This window comes from Orcinus orca, chromosome 8 (assembly GCF_937001465.1).
Source record: "Orcinus orca chromosome 8, mOrcOrc1.1, whole genome shotgun sequence".
Classification (NCBI taxonomy): domain Eukaryota; kingdom Metazoa; phylum Chordata; class Mammalia; order Artiodactyla; family Delphinidae; genus Orcinus; species Orcinus orca.
In genome coordinates this window covers 2,810,831-2,833,784 of record NC_064566.1, presented here as the reverse complement: position 1 = coordinate 2,833,784, position 22,954 = coordinate 2,810,831, and the positions used below count along the sequence as shown (strand labels likewise).

The following is a 22,954-nucleotide window of genomic DNA, read 5'->3' as shown; positions in this document are numbered from 1 at the left end:
GGAGGAAAGGCCAAGACAGGCGCTCTGAGCGTTTTGCTTCAAACTACCCAGGATGGGCCGGCTTCAACTCCGGATTTCCAAGTCCCCCCGCCCCCGGAGCTCTCATTTCCACTGCACCGAGGCCGTCTTCGCATAAGTGTCACAGACGTGAACTACTCAATACTCCAAATTATAAGTCAGGAACTCATTTCCTGTTTAAACGATCCCTTGAACGGAGCCTGTCCAAGTAGACACAAGCCCAAGAAGAGCCTAGATGCGTGCGATCAGTAAAATTTTAAAGTGTAAAGAGCTGGGAAGTTGATGTCACCAGAGCGAGGTTGGAACCTGGCTCCACAGACCACCCTCCTTTGAAGGGTGGTGCCCCAAAGACCATGCTGCACGCACGCCGTGGCACACACGCTGTGGCACGCACGCCGTGGCACGCACCTTCACCTGACTTGTGACCAGTGGAGCCCCATCCTCCCCCCAGTCGAGGGGTTACAGGAACGTGTCCCCAGAGCCTGGGGGAGGAGAAATACAGGGTGGGTTTCGAAGCCCAGCTTTGGCATTTACCAGCGGAGCTGCTTTGGACCAAACCTGCATCTCCTGGCCTGTACGAGGGAATGACAACCGACAGTAGCCACCACAGGCTCGTTGGGGGGATCTAAGGGGAAGGACCGTGGGGACGCCTTTCTACACGCCCTCAACGCCCAGGGGATGATTACCCCGTGATTGCCCCCACGGAGGCCCCCACCAGCTACTATGACGACTGCTCTGCGGGATTCGGACAGGACACAGAGACACAAACAGAACACAGCCTGTCTCTTTACTTTGGCTCTCACTAGAACCAAGAGGCCTGCTCCAGAGAGGCAGGATTTATTTTTCTATCTTCCAGACAAATTGGCCCGACCTAGTAACCTTTGATATTTAATATTCCTTCCCTTCCTTCCTTATCCAAGGTGGAAAAACAAACACCAGGCTGCGTCCCTCCCTCTGGTGCTCCTGGAAAGCCAGCAACAGATGGAGGGAGTTGGTAGATTAGATGCAATTTGCTGCTTACAATCAAAGCCCTAATTAGTTGATTTCATAAGAGAGGAAGAGAGAATATTCCGATCACCGTGTGTTTTACTAGAAGTGTACAGATGAGGTCTGCCTAAAATTGATAAAACACACAATCAATCCATAAATTTGATGCTTTCATATTTAATGAGAAGCTTTGTAAGTCAAATTAACAGCAGTATGGGCAGTATCCTAATCACCACCTTCACCGTCAACATCACCATCACCACCATCATCGTCACAATAGTCACCATCATCACCACCATAGTCACCATCCATCATCATCACCACCACCATCATCATCATCACCATAGTCACCATCCATCACCATCATCAGCACCATAGTCACCATCCATCACCATCACCACCACCATCATCATCATCATCACCATAGTCACCATCCATCACCATCACCACCATCATCACCATCACCATCATCATCACCATCACCATCATCATCACCACCATCATCACCATAGTCACCATCCATCACCATCACCACCATCACCATCACCACCATCATCACCATAGTCACCATCCATCATCACACCATAAACATCATCACCATCATCATCACCATAGTCACAATCCATCATCATCATCACCACCATCATCACCATCACCATCCTCATCATCACCATCACCACCACCATCATCATCATCATCACCATAGTCACCATCCATCACCATCACCATCACCATCACCACCATCATCACCATAGTCACCATCCATCATCACACCATAAACATCATCACCGTCATCACCATAGTCACCATCCATCACCATCACCATCATCATCATCACCATAGTCACCATCCATCACCATCACCACCATTATCACCATCACCATCATCATCACCATCACCACCATCATCACCATAGTCACCATCATCACCATCACCATCATCATCACCATCGTCATCACCATAGTCACCATCCATCATCATCACCACCACATCATCATCACCACCACATCATCATCACCATAGTCACCATCCATCATCATCACCACCACATCATCATCACCATAGTCACCATCCATCATCATCACCATCACCATCCTCATCATCACCATAGTCACCATCCATCACCACCACCACCATCATCACCATAGTCACCATCCATCACCACACCATAAACATCATCACCATCACCATCATCATCACCATAGTCACCATCCATCATCATCATCACCACCATCATCATCACCATCACCAGCCTCATCATCACCATAGTCACCATCCATCACCATCACCACCATCATCACCATCACCATCATCATCACCATCACCACCATCATCACCATAGTCACCATCCATCATCACACCATAAACATCATCACCATCACCATCCTCACAATCCATCATCATCACCACCATCATCATCACCATCACCATCCTCATCATCACCATAGCCACCATCCATCACCATCACCACCATCATCACCGTCATCATCACCATCCATCATCATCACCACCATCACCACCATCATCACCATAGTCACCATCCATCATCACACCATAGTCATCGCCACCACCATCATCATCATCATCACCATAGTCACCATCCATCACCATCACCACCATCATCACCATCACCACCATAGTCACCATCCATCATCACACCATAAACATCATCACCATCACCATCATCACCATAGTCACCATCCATCACCATCACCACCATCATCATCATCACCATAGTCACCATCCATCACCATCACCACCATCATCACCATCACCACCATAGTCACCATAGTCACCATCCATCATCACACCATAAACATCATCACCATCACCATCCTCATCATCACCATAGTCACCATCCATCACCATCACCACCATCATCACCATCACCATCACCATCATCACCATAGTCACCATCCATCATCACACCATAAACATCATCACCATCACCATCGTCACAATCCATCATCATCATCACCACCATCATCACCATCACCATCCTCATCATCACCATAGTCACCATCCATCACCATCACCACCATCATCACCATCACCACCATAGTCACCATCCATCACCATCACCACCATCACCACCATTATCACCATAGTCACCATCCATCATCATCACCACCACCATCATCATCACCATAGTCACCATCCATCATCACACCATAATCATCACCATCACCACCATCATCACCATAGTCACCATCCATCATCATCACCACCACCATCATCATCATCACCATAGTCACCATCCATCATCACACCATAATCATCACCATTACAGCCACTCTTACTGAAAATCTGCCGTGTGCCAGGCATGCCATATGTTTGCTTTCTATTTTAAGCCTCTTAGCAACCCTGCAAGCTGGGTATAATTATCTCCATATTACAGAGGAGGGATTTTATGAAACCCAGACTGCCACGGCTCCCTGCATTGCAACTCTACCTAGAGGCTGCTTCTTAGTGCCTTTCCCTGACTCCCATCCTGACCCAAAAGCACTGTGTCCCCACAGCTGGGACAGTCTATTTCTCAATGTTTCTCCCCAGAGTGCCCTGTACGGCACCCCTTTCTGCTTGAAGTTGCAGAGCGGTTTCTCTTGTTGGCCCTGAGCCTGGCCTCACACAGCCATACACATCCCATGTATGTAGAAATTGAAAGTGGACACAGCGAGGAGGCCAGCACACCAGTGACTTGGGGAGGACAGGACTTCAGGTTAGGTACCATTGCCGGGTGCGCCAGACAAAGGCTCAGGGATCTCCATCCCTCCCTCCATTCCTCTCGGACAGGTCATCACAAGGATGCTAGTGTGTATGGAGCTATGCATCTCTGAATCACACTGAGAGGCCGAATGGACCGGCTTCTCTTAGTACATCAGTGAGATGCCTCAACGGCTGAGGCGGGACTGAGGGAAAAGGTTAAAGGTCACACTAGCATCCCAGGGAAGGGGCACGAGGGATTAATGAAGCTGGATCCCAGAACACTTGCTGACTCCCAACTGGACATGCTGTCCAGGGGCTATGGGGCCACCAAGCACCAGTCTGTGACCCTCTGTGATGGCCCCTGGCACATAATGCAAGGCAGGGTGTCCAAAACAGGAGATGCCACCAAAGGCACTTCTACCCCTGCTGCCACAGAGGGACAGATGGGTGGAGCTGGACAGCAGTAGGCTGGCCCTGGAGGTCCCAGGACCCTGGAGAGGGGACAGCTCTCACTCCCTGACGGGGCCTCCCTGGCACGCTAGGAGGAAGACACTCAGCCCTGGAGTGGGGAGTCTGTCCTTACCTTACATCTGGTGAGAGGACAGATGCAGCCTTCTATGCCTGGCTGGGCCTGGCAAACTGGGGCCCGCAGGCTAACCTGAACTGCTGCCTGTTTTATAAATAAAGTTTTATTGGCGCACAGCCACACATTAATCTGCATATCACCTGTGGTTAAGTTCACACTGCAGCGGCAGAGTTGAGTAGCTGTGAAGAAGTCCACGTGGTCTGAAAAGCCAGAATATTAATAAGTGACTCTTTACAGAAAAAGTCTGCTGGACCCTCTAACCTAAGGCAGGAGCGGAGGGGTGTTCCTGAGAGCCCCGGGCAGCTCTGGGCCCTCCTACAGTCATCAGCCGAGGGTGGGGACAAATCTGGAGGAGGCAGAGTGACACCAGTCAAACCCAGCACCATGAATAACTCAGAATTCAGATTCCCAACACGTCTTGACATTTTCTAACAGAAAGGTTACGTGTTCAAAGACCATCTTGTCCACCATTATTTCAAGAGACAGAAAACATGGTTTTCTGGGTTTTGTTTTGTTTTGTTTCTCATGATAAAATCTACTGGGGACAATTAAGGAATGCTTTTCCCCTCTAAGGCAATAATTAAGAAGCACACGTTGGCACAGATGTTTTACCAACCAAAGCCAAGGTTCATGATGCGTGTTTTTCTAGTGCAGCTGAGCAAGATCTCTCCGTGCTCATAAAGCCATTCCAACATCCAGATGCCTTGGAACACCTAGGGCCCCAGCTGCGTGCAAATCCCATCAGTATGCTTTCATTGAGGAGCTGGCCAGCAGCTCTCAGAATACTCCTTGGAGTCAAACTGAAATTCTTCCCCAACCGCATCTGGCTGAGCTGCTCTCCTGTGCCAGGAGCAGGGGACACCCTGAAAGATGGTGGTTTACGCCCCTGAGAAGGTGAGCCCAAGCGGGGAGGGGATGCCCGTAGGGAAGACAGGTAAGGCCTAATAACGACCTGATCCTGGGCAGTTCACCCTGGCTGTACTGCAAAGGGCTACAGAGTAAAAAGTACAACTAACTCTATCAGGGGCTCATCAAGGAAAGGCTTGACTGAGGGCAGGATATCTCAGTTGGGTTTTGAAGGATGCATAGGAATTTTCTAGGGCAAAGAATCTAGGAGGTTTCAATAGCTAGAAGCAAAGTGGGATTACAGAGTGGCTGGAGGGGCCTGGGATGGAGTAGTCATGGAGTGAGCAGGGAAAGGACTTGGGTGTAGGCAAAGGCTGGAGATTTCACTCAAAAAGATGGAATCATTGCTTTGGATTGGATGGCAGAGAGAGGATAAGCAGAGTGCACACAGCTTAGGGGCCCCCAGCAGTCACCCTAATCCATGATTTCCCCTCTGTTCCTCTAGGTGGTGGACCCCCCACCCTTATTTTGCTCAGCTGCTCTGTGGAGTGTCCACACCTCCCCACTCCAGACCTTAAGTTCCCTGAAATCAGAGAAAGAGAAGAATAAAAGAAGAAAGGACAGAGGAGCCCTTACTAGTGATATCCAGGAACTATCTTGACTTCACGCGCCAAGGAAACTAACACCACGCCCTGAAGCAGTGCCCCAACCCATCTCCGGGGAGCCAGCCCCTTCCCACACCCCTCCACGTGCCCCCCTGCCGACTTCTGGCCTCCCCCTGCCTCCCGGCAGGACCAGAGGCTCTCAGCTTCACTCCTCACACAGTAGCCCAGTGGTCACACTGCACGGGGTGTGTGCCCCGTCACTTAGGAGGCATGCCTGGGGGCAGGAGTCGCATCCCACCCCTGCTGCTTCCCGAGCACACTCACTCCCAGCTCGCCTTGGTTTTCAGTCCATCTCACACAGAAGACTGTGGGTTTTGTACAAATTGTTCTCATCGAGGCTTCACTTGTGGGTGTGTCCCCAAAAGTAGTGACAGCGGGGTCCTGAAGAAAGATTTGCACGTTCACGGCATCACTATTCACAACAGCCAAGAGGTGGAGGCGACCCATGTCCCCTGACAGATGAACGGACAAAATGTGGTCCATCCACACAATGGAAGATTACTCAGCCTTAAAAAGGAAGGAAATTCTGTCACAGGCTACAACGTGCATGAACCTTGAGGACATGATGCTCAGTGAAGTGAGCCAGACACAAAAAGATAAATACTGCGCGATTCCACTCCCATGAGGTCCCTAGAGGAGTCAAACCCACAGAGACAGAAAGTAGCTGGTGGGGGCCAGGGGCTGGGGAGGGCGTGGGGAGTGAACGTTTAGTGGGGACAGAGTGTCAGTTTGGGAGGATGGAAAGTTCCGGAGAGGGATGGAGGGGATGGTCATACAATAATGCACTGAACTGCATGCTTAAAAATAGTTAAGACAGTCAAATCTTCGTTATGTTTTACATATTTATCCACAATTAAAAAGGAATTGAAAAGAAAAAGCCCACTGGGGACACGTTTGTACATGTAGTGATGTAAGGCTTGCCTCTGTTTCATGGTGGTCCTGTTGGGGTCTGGTGGGCCACCATAACTGTCCTGGGGGCTCTGTCAGCCACACCCTTCCCTATTTCATGGTTCCACTCCGCACCCCGCCCCAACCCCAGTAGAGACCCCCTGTGGGGTACGTGTGACACCATAATCGCAGAGTCTGCACCCTCAGCTATGGGGGTTTCGATGCCCATCTCTGACTGTACCAGCTGTGCCCCAGGACCCTCCCCTCACTTCCTGTGGCTCAGTTTTCTTCTCTACAACAGGGATAACCACTCTCAAAGAAGCAGGTGAGTACCACTCCCCGCTCTGCACTGAGTGCGTCTCCCCAGATTCCTATGTTGAAGCCCTAACCTCCCAACGTGACTGTCTCTGGAGATGGGTCTTCAGGAGGTGATTAGGTTAAATGAGGTCATGAGGTTGGGGCCCCGATCTGATAGGATTAGTGTCCTTAGAAGAAGAGACACCAGTGCTCGTTCTCTCTCTCCACATGTAAGGACACAGTGAGAGGAGTCGTGCAAACACAAACCAGGAAGACGACCTTCTCCTGGAACCAAGCAGGCTGGCACCTTGATCTGGGACGTCCAGACAGGACTGTGAGAAATAAACGTCTGCTGTTTAAGCCGCCCCATCTGTGGGACTTTGTGCTGGCAGCTGGAGCTGGACATCCACCTGCAAAGCACTCAGCACAGCCCTGGCCCCGGTGCCCACGTGGTTACAGAGGGTGTGGGGCAGCTGCCCTGCTCACTGACCTGGTTGTAGAGGGCGCAGATGTGCAGGGCAGTGTTCCCCGAGGCGTTCTGGGCCCCCATGTCAGCCCCGTAGAAGAGCAGGTGCTCCAGGTGCTGCACGTGTCCGTACCTGCAGGCCTGAAATGAGAGTCCACGCTGTGAACCGGGAGCTGCCCGGGACGCACCGGGCGCCCCCAGAACCAACGGTGTGGCCAACACAGCCCAGCCCCCATTCTGGACCAGGTCCCACACCTCAGACCCCTGGGGAATCAGGAGAAGGAGCTCGTATTGGGTTTGAAGACTGTGCTCAGCTGTTCGACTGGGGGGTCTGCAAAGGGGCCCCCGTTCCTTCCATTCAGTCCCGAGGCCCGGGAAGCCCAGAGAGACCAGGGCATGTCTTTGCCCCCGGCCTCAGCGACCAGGAAACGCAGACCAGGATGCTCCGTCCCAGGTGTTGTTTATCCAAGCTCCCCACCCCGAAGGAGGCGTGAAAACAGCCGGGAGCGGTGCATGGACCCGGCTGTGTCCTGGGAAGAGATCCCGCCTGTCCCCTTCAAGGCAAGGGGCAGCCCCACCCTTTCCTGAGCCCTTCTAGGGGGTGATGTGTGATTTATGAGCCAACAGGGCTCTGGGGTCAACCAGATCTGGCCTCATTTTCCAGAACTTTCACTGAGCCTCTGTCTTCATGTGTAAATGGAAACCCTACTCTTCCCAGGGTTCTCATGAGAGTCACATGAATAAGGGGCCTGAAAGGAGCCCCAGTGATGCTCAGGGACAGGCCAGCTGCCCCCCACCCCTTGCAGCTCACAGGGAGCAGGGAGGGCCCCGTACTGTGACCAAGGGGCTGCCGTCCAGGTCCAGCAGAAGGTCCAGCGCATGCCGCTCGATGCCGGAGCAACCCTTGACCTTGGGAAGCAAGTCATATTCGACTAACCCCACCCCATCCACCGGCACTTCCTGGGCACCCAGCGATGGGCAGTGCCAAGGGTGTAAGACCCACTGTCCCTCTGGTGGGGTGACAACCGGATAGGGAGACGTGAAAGGCAGGAAGCGGGGGTTCTGATCCAGAACCACTCACACCGAGGGTGGGGAAGCGCCCGGCGGGGAGACGGCCGGCCAGGCCAGGACAGGCAGCTGCGGGTGGTTTGGGTTGGGCTGCACGGTAGCCAGAGGAAGAAGGGCTCAGTAATCCTGCCTTTCCGATAACTGAGACAGATGGAGGGGCGTTTCACCTCTGCACAGTCCACGACAAAGAGCTACACCTCGCCAATTAATAGAGAGGAGAGATGACAGGAAAGACACGGGGACTAGTAATTGGATGAGCTTTAAAAAAAAAACCTTGAGAAACACCCAGTTACAACCCCTGCTGCCCGTAATATCATCTCATCCGTTTACAGAGCAGATCGTTCCCGAAGATACGGCTGCTTTTCCCTGCCCACCCGCGCCTTCCCTTCTTGTGGCAACAGCGCCTGCCTCTTCCTCTGGGGGCCACCCGACCCCACTCCCAGAGGTCTGGGGGCCTGCCCCACCCCCCATGCCTGCAGTAGACACAGAACAATCTACCTTCCGGCCACAGGCGTGGGCTGGGGATGCCCAAGTGACTCTCGGGGGCCTGTGAAGACGAGACTGGAACATTTGTCAGAACCACTGAGAAAATGAAGTTCTCTCTTTCCTCCAAGGTGGCCAGCAAAAAAGCCACAGAAGCCGGAGCTGCTGGGGCCACCAGTGCAGAGGAAGGGAGAAGTGGGAGCTAAAGGAAGGAGAGAGAAAACAAGACACACACACACACACACGCACGCACGCACGCACACACGCACGGCCAAGCAGCAGATGCCCCGTGGACCCCTCTCAGCTACAACTGGGCCTGGGTTTTTCAGGATGTAAGCCTAGGCATAATTTTAATTTTCCCCTTAAGCCAGTTTGAGTTGGGATTTTTGTTCCTCCAATTGGAGGAGCCCTGGCTAATCAACTCTCCCCAAAGAACTTCCAGGAGGCAAGACTGTGTTATGGCGTAATTGAATTGTCCTGTAGTCAAAAACAAAGAGAGTTGGCGTAAAAAACATTTTTACAATCACTCCAGACTCACCCTTCCTCTTCCCCGGGTTCATCTGAAATTGTGGGGTTTCACATTACATCATCGGGATGGCGTTCACGTTCTCCCCACCAAGGGTTACAATAGGATCAATGCAAAAAGGTAAACTAGAGCCTTTTACTCTGGGCTGACTGTCAGGGAGAGAATCCCCCTCAAGGGCCTCTTTGTCCAAGCCTATTGTTTGAAAACAAGGGAAACCAGAAACATCAGACAAGTGCTGAAACAAAAAAATCTCCTGTAATCCCACAGTCTTAAATTCTACCATTCATTTCTTTAAAGGATCTCCTTTGCACGTCTCTTCTTTTAAACCACCGGCTGTTGCGTGATAGAAGCCGTACCTGCTGAGGAAGCAGCCTCGCAGACGGGGAAGGGTGAAGGGAATCTGAGCAACGTGCTGGCCAGACCAGTCGGCAGATGGGCTGCATTCAGGGGGGCTGAGCAACAGGTAAATGCATGGAGGAAAATGGGAGCAGGTTTCCCACCGTCAAAGAAAGGGAGTTACTAATCCAGTGCGGGAGAAAACCAGAATAAACTCTGTGGTACTGGACAGGAAAAAGAGCTATCAGTATAAGCACACGGTTTTCAATATAGAGAAAAGCAAAAAAGTAAATGTGTAGGAACACGTGGACGTGCGAGGACGTGTGTCCCTAACTCCCCCTCCTGAGAGCGGCTGGGATCAGCAAAAGCCCGGTAGCAGTGAGCACACTTAATACTCGGATCTTGGGTTCTAAATACCACTCTATACGGTAAGTCCCCCTACACATGAACAAGTTCAGTTCTGAGAGGGCATTCGTAAGTCCAATTTGTTCGTAAGTGCAACAAAGTTAGCCTAGGTTGCAGATAACGCCAGACACGGGAACGAAGTTACGTGACTGGACATGCGGACACATATTCTCATCTTCGAAAGCTTGCAACTTGAAGGTTCGTATGTAAGGGACTTACTGAACTCAGAAGAAAGAACAAGAGCTTCTTACAGAGATGGCCTATTCCAGGGCTGAGGCAGGAAAAGAACGAGATGAGCCTGGAATACCTTGTGGAACCAGAAGGTAAGGAAGTGCGCCAGAAAGGATGGGGGTGTGTCCACAGGACACACAGGCCACCTTGATGCGGCTCCCTGGACCCAAAGTGGGACAACATTAACAGATGGTTACCTGTTGAATAAATAGACATCCACGAAACCACATTGCTACAAATAAGTGAATAAATAAACAAGAAGAGAAAGCTCTTCCTGATGACAGAAAGCCAACGAATTAGTGTGAGAAGCAAGGATGGGAGTAGAAAATCTCCATTTAGATTTAGAGAATCTCCAATGAATTACTTAATTCAGACAAGAAATACCATTGGGTGCTAAAACTAGCAGGGGACAGGGAGATGAGAAAAGGGGTTCCCTAAAATAGTCTGAAGGTCCCACAAAATACTAACTTCAAAGGGAAGAGAAAACTAGGGTGGAGAACCTGGCAGATTCCCCGTGATGAGGGGGTCAGAGTGAACATTACCAATAACAGCAAATGGTCACCACCTGCCACGTAACAGGACTGCCAGAAACACACGTCCCTTCCATGACATTCCTGCAAAAATGCACATCTTGCATCTCATCACGAGGAAACACTGAGCAAACCCAAACTGGGAGACAGTCTCCAAAATGACTACCCCGTAATCTTCAAAAGAGCCCCTTGAGAGAATCTAGGGAAGACTTATGAAGTCTCCCAGATGGAAGGGCTCCTGCAGGATCCCGGACTGGATCCTTTGGAAAAACTCAAATGTGGTCTCTGAATGAAGGGAATACGGGAGTACTCTGTGTTGCTTTTGCAACTCCTCTTAAAGTTTGAAATTAAATACTCATTCACAGTTAAAAAAAAGAAATGAGTGCTTGCTTGACATAAGGACCTCAAAGCTTATCAAAGTAAGAATTTGTCCTCCCCCAAGATAAGCCGTGCTAATCCTCTGTCCTTTTTCTGAAAAGGGTGTTGTCCTCTCTGGCCCTTGGGAGACAGATTAAAAGGATGGACAGAGGTCAGAGAGTAACTAGAATGAAAAACAAAACAGCACCTCTTACACTCACATTGCTTACCCATTTTTTTCTGAGATGCTTTATGGAAAATGCATGTATGTGTGGGGCTCCGCCCCACATCTCCTGCCTGCAAATCTCCCGGGCACGAGTATTTGGCGTAGACTCCCCACAAGATTTGGGATTTGGGATTCACCGACCTGTGCTGGGCATCCCCCCCAAACACATAATTTGGTGTAAATTAGAGAAAAGAGTGCTCCTTCCTTCAAGCACTTCACTGCCACCTGCTGGACACCTGTTGTGATAAATCTACAAGCCTACATTTACAGCAAGTGTCACAGCGCCCCCTGGGGTTGTGCAATGCAATCGGAGCAATGAGGAGTTCACTGCATTGCAAATGCTTCTGCTTGGTTCAGTACCACAGGCAAAATTATTTACGTCCGCACCACACTTAGGCTTTCCTCCTATAATACGTACTTTATAAGACAAGCTGGAGATAGGACAGCAGAACAGTTAGCATGCGGTAAGTACCCACACAGAGAGACCCAGGACCACACCACGAGGGAACCTCCCCAGGGGCCTGTCCCTTACTGTGGGGTCAGGGGAAGCGCCAAGGACTTGGAGCCCAGGGCTGAGGGTGAGCAGGGGTGAGCTCAGCGAGGAAGAGGGACAGGAGGGAGCAGCGGCCAGAAACGGTGATTTCCTTACAGTTAAAACTCCTCACTTGAAAATGATAAATAATAAATAGCAACCAATAACAAAGGTAAGGCCAAATGATAAAGCATCCTTTATAGAATCATTGCAGGAATCAAATGAGACCTGTGTGAAGGCCCGTGAGCGAATCGGTTAAGTGCTCTCTGACTGCCAAGTATCATTCCTCACAGAGGAAACCAGACATGGCCTGATGACAGTGATAAGGATGACAGTGATGGGGGCGTGGTCAGATGATAGTGACCATGATGGTGATGGGGGCCTGGTCAGATGATAGTGACCAGGATGGTGATGGGGGCGTGGCGAGATGATAATGACCATGATGGCGATGATGGGGGCCTGGTCAGATGATAGTGACCATGATGGTGATGGGGGCGTGGTCAGATGATAGTGACCATGATGGCGATGATGGGGGCATGACCAGAGGAGAGTGATGGTGATGATGGTGATGATGGGGGCGTGGCCAGATGATAATGCTGACAATGATGGTTATGATGGGGGCGTGGCCAGCACTTATTGAGCACTTACTAGATGCCAGGCACTATAGTCAATGCATCATTTAACTGTCTTGAGAGCTCTATGAATTGTTACTCAGCCAGCTTTAGAGATTAGCAAAGAAGCTCAGAGAGGGTAAGCCACTTGCTCAGGTGACCCAGGCCATGTTGAGGGGGTTTTGCAATCCCAGCCCAGAATATACGCTACTGACAGCACAAGGAGGAAATCTCACTTATCCTCCAAATGGAATCGACAGACTCAGGGAAGGAGGAAGGGAGCGAGACGCCCCATGTGGGCCAGTCCTGTGGGCATAGCTGCCCACAAAGGTGTGTGGAAACACGAGACCAAGCAGCTGTCCTCTCACTGGGGACGGCGTCCTCTTCAGGAACCTTGGCTTCGCCAGCAACTCTTCCTCAAGTCCTGAGACAGCCAAACCCCCCTCCTCCCTTTGGTCGGAGCTAGGTGCCGGGCACTGCCCCGGTGGATGTGAAAGTACTTAGCAACTAAAACTTCAGTGAAGCCCCCGTAATCTGGCCCACCATGTTCTGGGAATGCATTTGGGTGTTTTTTACTTCCTTCTTTATGTTTCTTCGTAGTTTTAAAGACTTTCACGTCGAGCAGATATTGCTTTTGTAATGAAAAAAATTAGAGTAACCTGAATAACAAGTTGAAAGATGGTTTGCAGACAGGTCAAAAAAGTTCTCTTCCAAAGTCAGCATTCAGGGGACGGGCGTCCCCAGTCGCGGGGCCTGGGGGCTGGATGTGAAGATCTCCCTTTGCAATTAAACACCTGCCCCGGGCAACACCCCGGAAAGCCACGCAAGCCTTCTGCAACACCTGTGAGCAGGTTAGGCTGCGGGCACTCAGGTGCCCTGGAAGGATGGGGAGCCAGCCGGCTGGGAAGGAGCTGTCGGCTGCCATGCAGAGAGAGTTGTGGACCCCAGAACTCCGAGGTGCTTCTCCAAGACAGCAGGGCTAGAATCAGTCCAGCTGGGCGATGCAAACCCACCTGCCCTCCACTTCCTTCTGCCACAAGTGCCTTGTCATTAGAGGGGTAGCTTCTGTCTGAGAGCCCCGGAGGCCGGACAAAGAAGGAGGCTTCTGGCCGGGAGCCGCGCTGGGAGCCTCGGGCTGGTCACTCACCCTCTCTGGGCCCGGCTAACTCAGAGACCAGCGAGAGTGTCTGCGAGGGCTGCTGGAGGGGTGTGAAAAGATGGAGAGGACAGCGTTTGCTGGGTGAACGTGAGCCCTGACGGAGGAAGATAATCCGCGGGCGGGGGGACGGCAGTGTGCGAGGTTCCTCGCTGAGCACCCTGCTCGATGCCCTCCTGACGGTCACGCCAGAGCAGGTGAAGACAGCGGCTTGGATAACGCAGGTGCTTCCGCAGGACTTGCGTGAAAAAGAAACCCGCCACTAGAGGGCGGTGGACGGACCCTGTCGGGTGACGCGGGATAGCGGAGCGGGATGGGACAACTGGGCTGAAGCCCTCCAAGCTCCAAAGGCGCTGCCGGGGGCGGGGACCCCGGAGGTTGGGTAGCTCTGGTGCTGGACGCTCGGAATCCACGCAGGGGGTGTCAGGGGCTGGAATCATGGCAGGGAGCCGGCACCGGAGAAAGTGACCCCCACTGCCCCAACACGCACGGTCACCCTCCGTCTCAGGGCAGCCGTCCCAAGAGACAAGCGAGATGGCCACGACTGTCACGTGCATTCGATGAGGGAGTCAGACTCAGCGGGAGGCCAACCCAGCACGGAGTGGGGGGAAACATTAGCCTGGTTGAGGGGGGAGGGGAGAACAGGTAGGAAGGGGTGCGAGGGGAGGAAAGAAGAGCTCTCCAAGGTCTCCCCAAGGTCGTCGGGGCACGGAGCCCCCGTGAGGGGTCACTCAGCTGGACTTGGGCTGAACGCACTCCGCTGCCTCGTGTTCTGTGTTTCTGATGCTCCGGCACCAGGGGTCTTGCTGGCTGCTCCCCTGAAGGGGCTGCCCTGCCAGGAAGAGCTGATTCCCGGAGATGGAAGAGGACTCAGCCGTGAGCACAGCTTCCAAATACAAACCACCGTGCAGAGTCCTCACCTGAGCCCTCCTCTCTGGGGCCCTCACGCTCAGGGCCCCTCACCCCTGTCCTAAGCTCCCAGGGCGGCCCCCGTGCCCCAGGGCCACTGAGCTCACTCAACCTGCTTGTCATGCCTCACCTGCTCCCTCCCTCGAAAACCACAGTAACGGCTCTGCGCGCACAACCCCCCGCCTTCCCCGCGTGGCCGTGCGTGGTGGGCTGTGCCCCTCTTCTTGGGGTCAGTAACAAACCATTCTCGCTGGCAGGTACCTCCCGATAGGTTGGCCTCACCAGGCCTGAATAGTAGAAGAACCTACAGTTAACAGAGGGGCTTAGGAGCAGATGCCTGGCAGATGGAAATACAGGGTCCTTGAGGACCCCCAGGGCTGCTCACGCCAACAGAGCTAGGACCCCCCCTTGGGAGTCACTGGCGGAGCCTGAAACTCTCCCCTTTCACACCCTCAATGGGTCCACGTGTGACGATGGGCTTGGCCTTTTAAAGGTCACCACGGAGCTGACGGCCAAGTGCAGCTATGAGCGGAGACGAGCAGAGGGACAGAGCACTGCCCACACCTTGGGGACCCCCGTCCTGCCCCAGCCTGGTCACCGTGTGAACCATCTCGGGGAGATGTGAAGCACTGCCGGGCCTGCGCCACATGTGGGCACAGACGTGTGTGTGTGCGTGTGAGCACGTGTGGGTCTGTAATCTTTGTTCACATCCTTTTGTCTCGCTGTCCCCACCCCCCGCCACGGGGACGTAAGACCCACAGGACTGGGTGTTTCTGTTCACCGCTGGGTTCGGTGTCCAGGACGCTGAACGGGCCTGGCGGGTGACGTGTGCCAGTGGGTGGGCGTGGGCCTGCCGTGTGGCTGCAACGCCCGGGGCTTCGGCTGAGTGGCTCATGGTGGCCGCCTGGCACCAGAACACCACGAAACGTGAGCAGTTATGGGCCTAGGCCCCAGGCCCAGCGGGGTCTCCAGCACTCATTTGCTTTGCTGAGTTAAAGGAGGCAGATCCCTGGAGCACGGCCCATTCCTGGGGGGGGCGGCAGACGCCCCCCAGTCGGCAAGGCCGCCAGTCAAGGTGGCCAGTGGTGGAGGCGTCCTGAGCCTCTGCCCCTGCCCTTCAGCTCTGCCCTCCGCCCCCAGCCTCTCAGGCCCTTGCGGCCTCGCTCCCCGCATAACTGACCCTTCCATCTGCCGAGAGGCACGCGCGCCTCCTCTCAGGCTGAGCGGCATCCCCGCAGGGCCCACACCTCCCCTGGGAACGCGGTGGTTTCATAAGACGAATCTGAACCCAAACGAAGACAGCATCACAGAACTTGAGATCTACGGAGCAGGAAACCTCAGGGACGCAGAGTCTTCACTCCACCCAAGCCCTTCTGCTCCGTTTCCACGTCTCCGGAAGGATGCAAGCTGTGCGACACTGAGACCCTCAGCGTGAGACTCACATCCCTACTCCTTTGCCTCTTCCAGGCCCAGGGGGCACCTTCAGTGCCTGGGTGTACGAGGGCAGGCCCTCCCCATCTGTCCAGGCTGGCAGTGCCCACTGGGAGCTCCACTGCCGGGACCACGGCCTCCAGCCTGATGCTCGGATGCCAAGTGACAACCCTGCTGGGGGAGGGGCAACTCCTCCCAGCACCTTCTTCAGTGAAGCCCTGGAGACCTGGAACCGGTCACTGGCGAGGTCCACGCTGGGCCCTCCGTCCCCCGTGTGCCCTGAGCAGCTCACCCCCCGCCCCCCGCACGGAATAAGCCAACAGTACCGACGCCATCCACTGCCCAGCACCACTGTGGGCGACAAACAGAGCAACGCCGGCCCTGGGGTTGTGCGCAGCCCTGGCTGGGGAGCTGGGGGCCCAGGATATGACACTCCAGGCAGAAACAAACGCTTCAGTCAAGAGGCCAAAGCAGGAAGCCTGGACTTATCTGGAAAACATTGGGTCTTGCTAACATTCCGTCCTCCCTATGGCCCAAAGGTGTGGGAGGCCCTGCTGAGGCCCACTTTACAGATGAGCAAACAGAGGCCCAGCGGGCAGGCAGGCATCACTGCTCCTCCGAGGTCCCGCCCAGGGTGTGGGCTCGGGGGGTCCTGTGAGCAGCTTCGCAGAAGTTTCCCCCTCCCCCAGCACAGCCCCGTCACACCACAGGAGGGGACTGGATGCTTCTCCAGGCTGCGGGGACGCTGATGAACCGGAACTGAGCATTAGAAAGGCCAGGCGGGGGAGGGGGGGGGGGCAGCCGGGTCCTCTGACCACAGTGGGCGGGTGTGCGACCCTGCTCGGATGGGCGGGTGTGTAAGGTGACGGCGGTGGAGGGAAACAGGCAGCCTGAGAAGCAGTGAAACTCACTGCAACGTAAAGGCCTAGCGAGAGAACGTCAGAGCCTCTTCCTTGACCTCCTGGACGGATATTCCCCCTCTGCTTTCCCAAACCCACTGTCCACCCTTCTCCACCCGGAGACCCTGACCTCCAGGCCTGCACCACTAGGCTCCGTGATTGGCCTGCTCTGGCGGGGCTCAGCCAATGGGAGGGCGGGAGGATGGAGCAGCCGTGGTACTTCTTCCCCGCATCCCTCCGCGACACGGCTCCCGCTGGGTGCCCTCCTCCTCGGCCCGCTGTCCCCGCTTCCGGGGACACGGTCTCCTCTCCTTGCCCTCGGTCCACTAAAGACTCTTCATCGGAGCCACCAGGTGGATCTGTTTCTGCCACGACTACAAGCCGACATTCCCCCAACTCCACTGCTGCAGGTGGGATCTGGGAAGTGCGCCCTGTGCTGGGGCACTTGCGCGCAGAAAGCACCTGCAGGCTCTATCGGGGCGCCCACGGCTCCCACGGAGGGGGCGTTCACCCAGCACCCCAGCCCCGCCCGTCGGGAGAGCAGGTAAGGGGCGAGCCCCACGCACCTGGTGGATCTCGTGCCAGCCGTTCTCGTCCTTGCAGCTCACGGCCGCGTGCTCGTGCAGCAGCAGCTCGCAGCAGCAGGGGTCGCCCCCGACCACCGCAGTGTGATACAGCGGCGTGAGGCCGTAGCTGTCCTTGTAATCCGGGGATGCGCCAAGCTCCAACAGGGTCTGGAAAAAACACCAACGTGTGGTCACTGGTCTCACACCCCCCTTCACAGGAGTGAATCGATCAAGAAGGAAGAGGAAGGTCACGCTCCCCCGGGCCAGGGTGACGGAGCCCTCGGTTCCCGAGCTTCTCCTGGCCTCCCGGAATTAAGGAGGCCCCAGCTTAGACGACGAGGTTTCTGGCCCTAAAGGAGCACCTGGTGCCAGGCGCGCACACGTGCTTACACATCCGGGAGACGGGGAGGCCTTCTGCACACGTGGCCCGCTGGGCACTACCTGCTTGAGCCCGGCTGGGCCCTGTGGACCAGCAGACAGCAACGAGGGGAAGGTGACATTTGCAGGAAAAAGGTGTGAACCTAAAAGTCCAGCGTAACCCATCTCCGTGCACGTCCTGCAGCTGGCAAAACTAGCAAGCATTGTCACTTGATTTCCGAGGAAGCCAGCTGACGAGTGTGCAGCCGCTGTGCAGTTAAGAAGTCTGCTTTACAGAAAAGCACCATCTTGGGGGTCGTCACCCCACAGCTGTGGGTCCCCTCCCCTCCGCGCCAGGGCCCTGATAGAGCATGGGCTGGGGGCATGCGCCCTGTGCCCGCAGGCACAGAGCCAGGGCCAGTAGAGCATGCTCGAAGAACAGTGCGGGGAGGAAAACGGGGGTGAGGTCCGCCCTCCCCCCTCCCTCGGCATCAGCTTCCAATGTCTGGGGGGGCTCTGGCAGCAGCGAGGCTGGCTCGGTGGCGGAGGGCTGGCTTTGCAGCGCCCTCCCGTGGAGGGAGGTGGGTTTGAGCTGAAACTACGAGCCCTTTGGCGGAATCAGAAGGCGAAAGATAAGTTTCTGCTCACAGATTCTATAATAAAAGCAACCACACCAAGGGCGGGGCGGGGGGCAGGAGGGCCAGACCCCACTTCTGAGCTCTAGTCGGACACAATTTGGGGTCACCGCAGGTGGCTGTCGTGGGATGGGGAGTGGGGCAGGGCCTACCCCGGGGATCAGAGGAGGGGGCGTCACCGTGTGAGACGGGCCCCGCCTGTACCTTCAGGGCCAGCAGGCTCCTGGCGCGGGCGGCTTTGTGCAGGGCCGTCATCCCGTCTTTGGCGCGGAAGTCCAGGTGGGCCCCGCCGTTTCGGAGAGCTTTGATCACCTCCACGGGGTCGTCCAGCTGCGCGGCTAAGGTCAGGGGAGTCTCTAGGGACCCAAACACATGCACGTCAGAACCGGCACTTGGGGCAAAGCTGCAAGTCACGTGACCCCGTTAACCAAGTTCAAACGTCCCAAAGTGAGCTTGACAGACTGACCCGCCAGGGCGTCACGGCTCCCACCCACCTGCCGACCCCAAACGTCCGTGCACTTAGCACGGCTCTGGCAACCCTAGTGACGATGGCGGTGACTCTCGGGGTCACGGTAAAATCAAAACGGGGGCAGAGGCAGGGTTCCACATCATCGCCTTGTGGGCTCTGAGTCTGAGAAGCTGCCCCGACTGCCTCTGCCCTCGGTACACAGAATCCCGCAGCCCCAGCCGACGCTGCCCTGTAGGAGGAGGGGTCAGTCAGGGCTGCAGTTAAAGACTGGAAAGGCAGATGCCCGCCTTTCTTCATTTCAACTTCACAGCATCTACGGGTGTCTTGGTAGATGCCAGGGACTGAGCTGCAGGCAAACAAGTGAGTAAGACATAGGGTGGCGCCCTGCAGGGGTCTCCATCTGGGAGAGCAGAGAGACCCCAACAGTCATCACGACGGGACCGGACCAACGCAAGGAAGGACCAACATACGAAGTGGGGCAGAAGCCCAGGGGACCAAAGGCTGAAGCCCGCCTTTGCGGCGACGAGGGTCAGGAAGGGGCTCCCACACCCCGTGCAGGTGGACCAGCCTGCAGGTGGCCATGGCCGAGGATGTCAGTCTCTGTCATCAGACGTCTCTCCTCAGTGACCCTCACGTGCCCGCCATCACCACCGCCAAGCAGAGTGCATGACTCTGATGTGCTTAATTTGAAAGGCTCTTACATTACGGAAAAGCGCAGAGTAACACGACAACGTGCAGGTTCCCGTGGCCCAAAACGCTAATAGTTAATAAGGAATCGTTCTGTCCTCAAGCACGTTTTGAGAGTAAAAGGACTGGGGCATCTTCCATGGGGTGGAATGCCCTTCTAACCGCCTGTCACTGACACATCACCATACCACCCTCCATCCCCAGAAAAGGCAACTTCATCACAAATCTAGATTGACGACTCCCATCCATTTTCAGTTACATTTATTTATCCATAAATGGGTATTGTCTGGAGGGCTCTTAAAATTCACCGTTGGAATCTCTCTGTACCTTGATTTTTTGTGGTGAGTCTCGTGGGCTTATCCCGCTCCTTGAAACTCATCTGCAGCGGGTAGACACGCCCTAGAGCATGTGTAAAGTGCAGCTTATGCATTCTCTCCCAAGGCAAGTGGTATGATGGTCACGAATGCCACTGACGCATCCCTGCTGCGGACCTACGAGAGGCACCTTCTCACGCGGGGGTTTTTTGAAAATCAGGAGTTTTGGGACTTCCCTCGTAGTCCAGTGGTTAAGGCTCCGCGCTCCCAATGCAGGGGGCCCGGATTCGACCCCTGGTCAGGAAACTAAGATCCCACATACCGCAACTAAGAGTTTGCATGCCGCAACTACTGAGCCCGCACGCTCGAGAACCCACACGCCACAACTGGAGAAGCCCACGTGCTGCAACGAAGGCCCGGCGCAGCCTAAATAATAAAATTAATTAATTAATAAAAAATAAAAATAAGTGTTTTCTGGGACAGCTAGGGGACGCTGGTGACAGTGGGAATGTGCCCTCACAGAAATCACGCGCAAGGCAAGGAGAGCGTGACGCGGTGAGGGGTGTTTGGGAATCCAGGCCATCTGGGAAACGGGGGTAGAGATGTGGAAACGGGGCAGACGTGCAGAGAGAAGCACACTCAGAGAGAGACAGCAGCATCTGAGGGTCTGGGTTCCTTGCAGGGAAAAGACATCACAGGAGGGCGGTGGGCGAGGGGTGATCTGGGAAGGGCGTAAAGGACGGGGCCGTCGGGAGCTGCCAGCAACCACCCTCCAAAGCCAAGTCTCTTAGAGCAGCTCCTCAAGTCTGAGGTCAGCGCATACGGGATGATAGCACCTAGGGCAAGGCCAACCTTCCAAACGATTCGGGCTTTTCTTTCTTATTTGGCTGTCTGCACGTGGCCAGCGGAAAAGCTAGGCGGTCCAAAGGAGATTTTTTTTGTTGTTTATACGGCACTATTTTCATAGCTGACGGCGTCAAGGTCATTTTACAATGAGAACACTGTCTCAGAGGGAGGCATTGGCAAATGGTAAAATTCCAAATCACAGACCCCTGTGGCCCGGCTGGGCAGACAGCGCTGGGCACGTAAGCAGGTGGAGAGAGCTAGACACCCGTCGGTGGCTGTGCCGTCTCCTGTACGAGCTGGGACCTCCAGCCCGTGGACGCCATCCAGGCACATCGAGTGGCACGTGGCAGCATCTCGAGGGTTCCAGAGACCCTCCTTGAATGACACTGCAGACCTGCCACGTTCACACCCGCCACGTTCAGACCCGGCCAGGACCCACGCTGGCGAGGTCAGGGGGGGCCCCCAGCTTAGACCTCACATTCAGGAAGGTTCAGGAAGGGGGCGTCCATTGAGACCCCACATGGGTGGATGGGACCACCAAGAAGATACTTGTCAATCAGCTGCTGCACTGTCCGTATAACCGGGTCACACGGGATCCTCCTCCAATGCACTTGGGAGCAGCAGTTCCCTGGCACCACAGTGCTTTGAAAATTTTTCTGGTTTTGCATTTCGAAATTTTCTAAGTTTTAAAAAAATTACACAGGAACCTCCGCAAATATAACCTCATCAGGGGACCGAGGTCTCTCATCTTTGGAGCTGACTCTGAAGGCAGAACTGCCTCCAACCTAGAAACTGCCTGCTGGCATTTTGGCTCCGGGAATGACCAGGTCGTGCTTCGAAGGGAAGGTTTTCAGGTGGGCACGAGGAGGGAGGCGTCTATGAGCACAGCAACAGGGCACCAGCTCCACGGCTTGCGGTCTGTCTGGGTGTCGGGGGAGACCCGGGCAGGAGACTGTGCAGGCACAGGACAGCCGCCGACCCCTGCAGCTGGGAGTGCGTACCAGCCTGGGTGCAGGGGCGCATCCGGGGGCCTCAAGAGGACCCGGGGACCAGAGCCTGGTGAGAAACTCCCGCAGAGCCGGCACAGCCCAGCTCTGCTCCCGAAAGGCTGGGTGGCGTCCAGCAGGTGTCCCAAACTCTCTGGGCCTGTTTCCACACCTATATGGTCAGGGTAAAAGCAGGACCTGCACTCCGTGGGGCTCTGTGAGGGTCGAATGTCACGTCTGATGCTGGAACAGTGCCCAGCCCACAGTCAGAGTCTGTCCAGGGGATTCAGCTAGAGATGGGCTTTATTTTCTTCATTACAGTTTTTTTCCTGTATTTTTAAAAGCCTTTATTACGTTATAATCATAAAAGTGATTCTAAAATAAACTGTGAAGCCAATGCTTATTCTCCCCTCCCCCTCCCCCTGGACAGGCACAACCCCTCGTGACTGTCTTTCTTTTCTCAGCAAGAGATGGTCTTGGTGCCCCCAGGAGGCAGACCAAGTGACATATGCATTCACAGGCCTACTAAGTGCTCTGCCCTGTGCTGGGGATGGTGGCTGTCCCGGGGCAGGGGGAACCGGGCATGTCTCCTCGAGCTATTATAAGACAGATGGATACACAGACAGGTAGATAGGTAGGTGGATGGGTGGGTGGGTAGATGTGAGGGAGAGAGAGAGAGAGGGAGGGAGGGAGGGAGGGAGGGAGGGAGGGATGGGTAAAGGAAGGGCAGATGGATGGATACACAGACAGAGATGCATACGTGCACACAGACGGATAAAAATGAGTCAAACAAAGCAACACAAGATTAATATTTGATCTCAAGGTTGTCCGAGGGAGCACAAACAGTGCACTCAATTTATCTTTGTAAATAATTAACCCATTACTGAATATAAGACCCATTACTGAATTATTCCTAATGGAGAGATTTCACCCAC

General features: G+C 54.6%; 1 protein-coding gene across 6 annotated transcripts in view; it reads right to left on the bottom strand.

The window, feature by feature from the left end:
• The window catches only part of SHANK2 (SH3 and multiple ankyrin repeat domains 2), a 559,408-nt gene that overhangs the window by 395,473 nt on the left and 140,981 nt on the right, over positions 1 to 22,954 (bottom strand). For all 6 annotated transcript variants that reach the window (XM_049713021.1, XM_049713018.1, XM_049713020.1 and 3 more), the window contains exons 7-9: positions 18,922 to 19,073; positions 17,726 to 17,893; positions 7,484 to 7,600 (exon numbers count right to left, since the gene is read on the bottom strand). In XM_049713021.1, the coding sequence (XP_049568978.1) occupies positions 7,484 to 7,600; positions 17,726 to 17,893; positions 18,922 to 19,073 (437 nt within the window). The remainder of the gene's footprint in view (positions 1 to 7,483; positions 7,601 to 17,725; positions 17,894 to 18,921; positions 19,074 to 22,954) is intronic.